This window comes from Electrophorus electricus, chromosome 6 (genome assembly GCF_041902795.1).
Source record: "Electrophorus electricus isolate QZ-2024a chromosome 6, ASM4190279v1, whole genome shotgun sequence".
Lineage (NCBI taxonomy): Eukaryota > Metazoa > Chordata > Actinopteri > Gymnotiformes > Gymnotidae > Electrophorus > Electrophorus electricus.
Window position 1 is genome coordinate 23,904,556 of NC_137502.1, and position 7,500 is coordinate 23,912,055.

Below are 7,500 nucleotides of genomic sequence, written 5' to 3' on the forward strand. Positions count from 1 at the left end.
CTAAACATACACAAAAATGCACACACATCCGCAATTTCTCAGGCTAAAACTTGTCCGCACAACCACTATTTGCATTGATGAACAGTAACAAGGATATTACGTCACGGCCAGTCTATATCCTGTCTGTGTGTGTGTTTTGTGTGATTGTTGATTGTTTATATTCCACATTAAACAGTGCTATTTTGGTGAAGTCCTAATGAGAATCTCCAGTCAGCAGTGAAAATGTCAACTGCTTCTGATTAAAGAGGATAAACAGGTGTGGTGCGTCTGTGTGTGTGTGTGTGAGTGCGTACGTGCGTATGTGTGCATGCTGTACCATCTGAACAGGTGAGTCCGGTCCATCCATCTGCACACAGACAACTGAAGCCGCTCTGGTTCTCTACACATGTGGCTCCATTCACACAAGGAGAAGAGAGACATGCGTGTTCCACTGAGAGAGAGCGAGAAAAAGAGAGAGAGAGAAAAAGAGAGAGAGAGAAGAAAGAGAGTAAGAAGAACAAGGACTTCTTTTACAGAACTGACAGCATTATGAAATGAATCAGCATGAAGTTTGAGAAAGGCCTTCTTTTAGGAAAGGCCTCTTTTAGGAAAGCCAATGGACCTATTTACTTATCTGAATATATGCTCATTTCTTATCTGCCACTGCATCTTAAATCAGCAACCCCTCTATTTTGCCACAGTCTGTGTAATTTTGCTTTTTTACTTTTAAAATGCTTTAGGGTCAGCTGTCCCAGTGGGGCGTGATTTTGTTCCCCAAAAGCTGTCCCAATGGGGCGGGCCTTGTTCTTTTTCAAAAATCTTTATTTCACTGAGTAGATCCTGCCTTCAGCTATGGCAACTAATTAATAAAGGAAATCAGGTGTCTTTCAGAGGATATGGCCTCCCAGGACAAATCCATGTGATCACAGATGTGACATCACACAGGGGTACAGGCTACATATAACTTCAGCAATTACACCGGCTGGCAGACATCAAAGACATGAATTCAGGTGAATTCAAGCAGTACAAAGATGAGATTATGTAGGATTTGAAAGGCACTCTCACCAGCAGAGCCAACCCAGGCATATAGGGCTAACTGGGCTAATTCAAATCTGACAACGGGGGCCGTCAGGTGCATTTTTTACTTTAAAATTGTGACACTCACCGATGTCACAGTTGCGGCCGAGGAAACCCTCCTGGCACACGCACTGGTACTCATTTGGTTCTGTGTTGATACAAGTCCCACCGTTCTTACAGGGCAGGTGATTTCCACAGTAATTCAGGTCTGAAAAGGAAGAGAGGGAGAGAGATTTAGGATGTTAGTATGGAACGGTCATGTCTCAGCATCTAAAAATTAGAAATATTCTTGCTATACTGCTGTAGAGATAGTCCTCTCCTTATTTTACACTTGGTTATGTAATATGTTTTGAGTATCTGGATTATGTCTGAATAGGGATTATCCACATAAATGAGGAATATTACACACATGCTTATGTAAATGCATCCAAATCTGACTATCCAAACCACTAAGTGGTCGGTTTGAGACACATATTAGCATGTTAATACAACAATGTGTCTAAACCACATACACCAACCACACCTCCTCCCAGTGCACTATGCCATAGTACCCAGCTGTGCAGGACCATAGCAGTTGCCGTGGCAGCACAAGACCCCAAAGCAGAAAGCTCAAAGTTAGCATCTTTTACCATCTTAATCTAAAATGAAAACATTTACATGTAAATAAATGCTACGTTTCAGATCTTGCTACATTTTGTTCATGTTAAAATAAATGGTGAGCTTTATGACAGAGAATGCTGTCGATCGTTAATTGTTGACCTGGCAACCCAAAGTGAAAATAAAAACAATTCTAAAGCATAAATGGGTTGATTACAAAGGTAAACATGTGTTTACAATGGCAGAGTTCATCCAAAATCAAATGTGTCTCAGAGCACATACACTACCTGGCCAAAAAAAAGGTCACCACCTGGATTTCACTAAGCAAATAGGCAAGAGCCTCCCATTGGAAAATTACTGCATGGGTGATTATGTTTTAACTGGCAACAAGTTATTTAACCCTAACTGATGCAGTGATTAGCTTCTCATTTCTCAAACAACCATATCGAAAGACACATCCTGTGGTCGTGGAAAACAAGTTAATCTGTTTCAGAAGGGTCAAATTATTGGCATGCATCAAGCATAGAAAACATCTTAGGAGATAGCTGAAACTACTAAAATCGGGTTAAGAACTGTCCAACGCATTAGTCAAAAGTGGAAGGACAGTGGGGACACATCATCTTCGAGGAAGGAATCGGTGATCACTTAAATGTGTGGTGAAATCAAATCATAGAAAAACAACAGTAGAACTCAGGGACATGTTTAATAGTGAAAGTAAGACCATTTCTACATACACAATTCGAAGGGAACTCAAGGGATTGGGACTAAACAGCTGTGTAGCCTTAAGAAAACCACTTGTCAGTGAAAGTAACCGGCAAAAACGGCTTCAATTTGCTAGGGAGCATAAATATTGGACTCTGGAGCAATGGAAGGTCATGTGATCTGATGAGTCCAGATTGACCCTGTTCCAGAGTGATGGGCGTATCAGGGTAAGAAGAGAGGCATCATGCTTAGTGCATACCGTACAAGCCTGTGGGGGCAGTGCTATGATCTGGGGTTGCTGCGGTTGGTCAGGTCTAGGTTCAGCAACATTATGTGCCCAAAGAATGAGGTCAGCTGACTACCTGAATATACTGAACAACCAGGTTATTCCATCAACGGATTTTTTTCTTCCCTGATGGCAAGGGCATATTCCAAGATGACCATGCCAGAATTCATTGGGCTCAAATTGTGAAAGAGTGGTTCAGGGAGCATGAAACATCATTTTCACATATGGATTGGCCACCACAGAGTCCAGACCTCAACCCCATTGAGAATCTTTGGGATGTGCTGGAGAAGACTTTGCGCAGTGGTCCAAATCTCCCATCATCAATACAAGATCTTGGGGAAAAATTAATGTAACTCTGGACAGTAATAAATGTTGTGACACTGCAGAAGCTTGTGGAAACGATGCCACAGCGATAATAAATGTTGTGACACTGCAGAAGCTTGTGGAAACGATGCCACAGCGATAATAAATGTTGTGACACTGCAGAAGCTTGTGGAAACGATGCCACAGCGAATGTGTGCCGTAATCAAAGCTAAAGGCAGTCCAACGAAATTTTAGAGTGTGTGACCTTTTTTTTGGCCAGGCAGGGTATGTTACATATTCACACTGACCAGCAGAGGCTGGTTTGTGTGTGTGTGTAAATGGGCCCTCATGGGGAGACACAGACTTACGGGAGCCTGGTCCACTCCCCTGTCTCTAAAGCAGTGCCCCATCTCCTGTTCTGTTTAGCTAAGTATATCAGCTTACAGGCCCTGAGACCCTACTAGAGCCCCACCCCTGGCTCCACCCCTGGCCAGCAGCACTGTGGGTGCGCTCCGCACCGTGCACACAGAATGGAGCACAGCTCGCCAGAATGTTGCGCAAAAGGCCTCGCTGTTGTGAAGGGCGTTATGTGTAGCTGCCAACTGAAGCAAGCTTGTACGATCACGGAGACCAAAAGTAATGCATACTCACAACATATATATTTATATACATAATACACACAATTTAGGTCACACACACACACACACACACACACACACACACACACACACACACACACATACATACACACACACACACACACACATACACACACACACACATACATACACACACCCACACACACACACACACACACACACACACACACACACACACACACACACACACACACCTTTCTCCTCTCACCTTTGTCACAGAGCAGGCCACCCCAGTTGGTGTCACACACGCATTTCCAGGGTTCAGTGCAGGTGCCATGATCACAACCAGGAAATGTCTCACATTCATCACAGAGATCCCCCTTCCAGCCATAATGACACCTGCGAGAGTTGAGGGAGTGTGTGTGTGTGTGGGGGGGGGGGGGGAGACAGAGAGAGATAGACAGAGAAAGTGTGAGACAGAGAGACAAAGAGACAGGAAATGTTAAGCAGGCACACAGATAGATGCTGTGGGAGCATTGTGGACATTTTATAATTATTATTATTATTATTTTTTTGACTCACTCGCATTCTCCAGGAAGACTGCACATACCATGGGCCAGATTACATCCTTGCTTACATATTGCTGCAATGATACACACACACACACACACACAAATAGATTGACAGAACATTGGTGTCAACTCAGATCAGCAACACTATAAACAGCATAGGCGCCAAATCACACAAAGTTTAGTATAGCATAAACAGAAAAACAGAAAAAAGACCAACTTTCCATGACCCAGTGACTCATTATTCTAATCAGAACCAGCCAAAGAAGTGCTAACATTAGTCAGTGTTTTACTGTCAATGTTGATCCACAAAACATCAAAGTTTTCCTATATAATGGGACACTTTTAACGTATGAACAGTGGGCAAACCTTGGTAACTTGGTAATTTAAACTCTGTATCCTTCATGGTTGTGTCTGGGAGTGTGTTACAAGAACATTTGTGCTTTAAAATTGAGGGATATGGCACTAATGTTGATGCTTCGCGAGTTCTGCCAACATCAGTCATCACAGGCAGGAAATGATGACTGATGTTGGACAGGAAACGGCAGAGAGGGGCAATTAAGGGTGATGTCATCATCCGCCACACACTTTTGCAGCCATTCCCTTTTAAAGCTTAGTTTGGTGTGATTCGAATTCTGGAACTTAGAACAGGAAGAGCAACACCCCGAGACTTTGTAGCCATGCAGTCTGCATCAGTCTTCACGTCCAACCTCGGCCCAAAGTCACTCCGCGGGGCCTTCGCCATGACCCACGTTGCAGTTGCCTGAGATCCCCCACAACCTCAGTCACAAAACTGCAAAACCACCCGTGCCCGTGTGGACCATAGCTTCCAGGCCCACTGACCCCTCATGGTGCCCCTCCCACCCCTGGATGTGTGGAGGAGGAGTCGGCCTCACCCTGACGACACTCTGGCCCCGCCCAGCCATCCTTGCACACCTTGCTGCCAGTCGCGTCGCAGTTGAAATGGCCAAAGAAGTCATCGCGTGCGCGGCAGAACTGGTTGCACAACGGCCCATAGTAGTTGCCATGGCACCGGAAGCGCAGCCGGTACTCCAGACTCAGCTGATGCCCGTGGTACCGATATGTCTGCCACTGCTCGCCAGGGTTTAGCATGGATGACAGTAGCACACGCGCTATCAACTCCTCCTGGCCTGAGGGGGGTGACAGAGAGTCCGAGCTTCATTGCTGATGACCAATAATGACAATGGCGATTGTTGAGATAAGAAGGGCAGTAAAGGGCACTTTCAAAGATGCCAGAAAATAAAGGAGAAGATATCTAACATGACACTAATGCTCGCATAAAGACAAAAGACTGTAAAACAAAATAGTACAGAGAAAAAGTGCCAAAGATAAACAAAGAAAAATAAAAAATAAATACAAAAGATAAAGATTCATTTTTTTCCACTTTGTAAGTGTGTGTGTGTGTGTGTGTGTGTGTGGTCAAGAGAAAGACTCAGAGTATGCTTTGAATAAAGAGGGCTTTCTAGAGAGTATAAACTCCATCTTATCATTAATCCCCTCTCAGTTGCACGAAATACTGCATCTGTTTGTTTCTGTGTGTGTGTGTGTGTGTGTGTGAGAGAGAGACAGAGAGAGAGAGAGACGGGGAAAAAGAGAGAGAGGGAAAGGGAGCAAGAGAGACGCAAAGAAAGAGATGAAAGAGGAAGAGGCAGAACGAGAGAGCAACAGGGAAAGTATGAGAGAAAGAGAGGGAGAGAGAAAGATGGAAAGAGAGAGACTAGGAAGAATCTTGGTGGGGTAAATGAGATCATTGGGGCTGAACAACAAAGAAATGAAAGCAGGGGAGGATGAAGGTGTGCAAACACAGATACGTTATCATCACTAAACCTCACACACGCACGCACACACACACACACACACGCACGCACGCACGCACGCACGCACGCACGCACACACGCACACACGCACACACACACACACACACACACACACACACACACACACAGTCCAGACCCAGTATCCTTTTTGCATTCACTCATGAAGTGCAGATGGAGGTACAAACACATCTATCTGGCAACAAAATTTCCCTTTCAGCATTGACTCCATGCTGAACAGTGGATGGACTTTAGCCTGTATTACCCTGTGTCTTAACCCTGTACTACCCTGTGTCTTTACCCTGTACTACCCCGTGTCTTTACTCTGTATTACCCTGTGTCTTAACCCTGTAGTACTCTGTGTCTTTACCCTGTACTACCCTGTCTTAACCCTGTATTACCCTGTGTCTTTACCCTGTACTACCCTGTCTTAACCCTGTACTACCCTGTGTCTTTACCCTGTACTACCCTGTCTTAACCCTGTGTCTTTACCCTGTACTACCCTGTGGCTATATCCTGTATTACCCTGTGTCTTTACCCTGTACTACCCTGTGTCTTTACCCTGTACTACCCTGTGTCTTTACCCTGTACTGCCCCATGTCTTTACCCTGTACTACCCTGTGGCTATACCCTGTATTACCCTGTGTCCTTACCCTGTGTTACCCTGTGTCTTTACCCTGTACTACCCTGTACTACCCTGTGGCTATACCCTGTATTACCCTGTGTCCTTACCCTGTGTTACCCTGTGTCTTTACCCTCTACTACCCTGTGGCTATACCCTGTATTACCCTGTGTCCTTACCCTGTGTTACCCTGTGTCTTTACCCTGTACTACCCTGTGGCTATACCCTGTATTACCCTGTGTCCTTACCCTGTGTTACCCTGTGGCTGTTATTACCACTGTAGTGTGTCTGAGTACCAGGGAGAAGAGAGCTGCCACTCATGGACATTTAATGGAATGGACGCATAACTCTCCAGTGGTACTGGACAGCAGCACTTACGCAAAGTGGCTAAACCACTGCAAAATTACACTTACTCATGCAAAAATATGGACATGAAAATCATGGCATCTCTCTTTCCTTCTCTCTCTTCTTTCTTTTTTCTCTCTCTCTCTTTCTTTCTCTCTCTCTCTAACTCTCACAGATAAACACACAACTTACAATTTACTGTGGGATCTAATTGGCCACAGTCATTCCCCACCACTGATCGTATTTCTGATTGGGTAGTGAGGCCAGGATATGACCTACAGTTGGGCCGTTCTCCAGATGCCAAACTGTAGCACAATCACTAGGCCTGCGTCACGGGGAGAGGAGAAACTGATCAGAGGGGTCAAGTGTGCAACAATGTGTCCCTGCTCTGTACTGTTTTTATGTTCTGCTTGTCCTTCAAAACTGGGACCAGAAAACTGGAGAGCGAGAGAGAGAGAGAGAGAGAGAAACACACACACACAATTACATATATATACACACACACACACACACACACACACACACAATTACATATACACACACACACACACAAACAATTACATACACACACACAATTACATATACA

General features: G+C 44.7%; 1 protein-coding gene across 3 annotated transcripts in view; it reads right to left on the reverse strand.

Moving 5' to 3' along the window:
• The window catches only part of LOC113577449 (uncharacterized), a 32,608-nt gene that overhangs the window by 5,797 nt on the left and 19,311 nt on the right, over positions 1-7,500 (reverse strand). For 2 of the 3 annotated variants that reach the window (XM_081716037.1, XM_027010095.3), the window contains exons 4-8: positions 5,009-5,263; positions 4,126-4,186; positions 3,812-3,942; positions 1,145-1,264; positions 317-430 (exon numbers count right to left, since the gene is read on the reverse strand). In XM_081716037.1, the coding sequence (XP_081572163.1) occupies positions 317-430; positions 1,145-1,264; positions 3,812-3,942; positions 4,126-4,186; positions 5,009-5,263 (681 nt within the window). The remainder of the gene's footprint in view (positions 1-316; positions 431-1,144; positions 1,265-3,811; positions 3,943-4,125; positions 4,187-5,008; positions 5,264-7,500) is intronic. The other variant, XM_081716038.1, reaches the window with a different exon arrangement.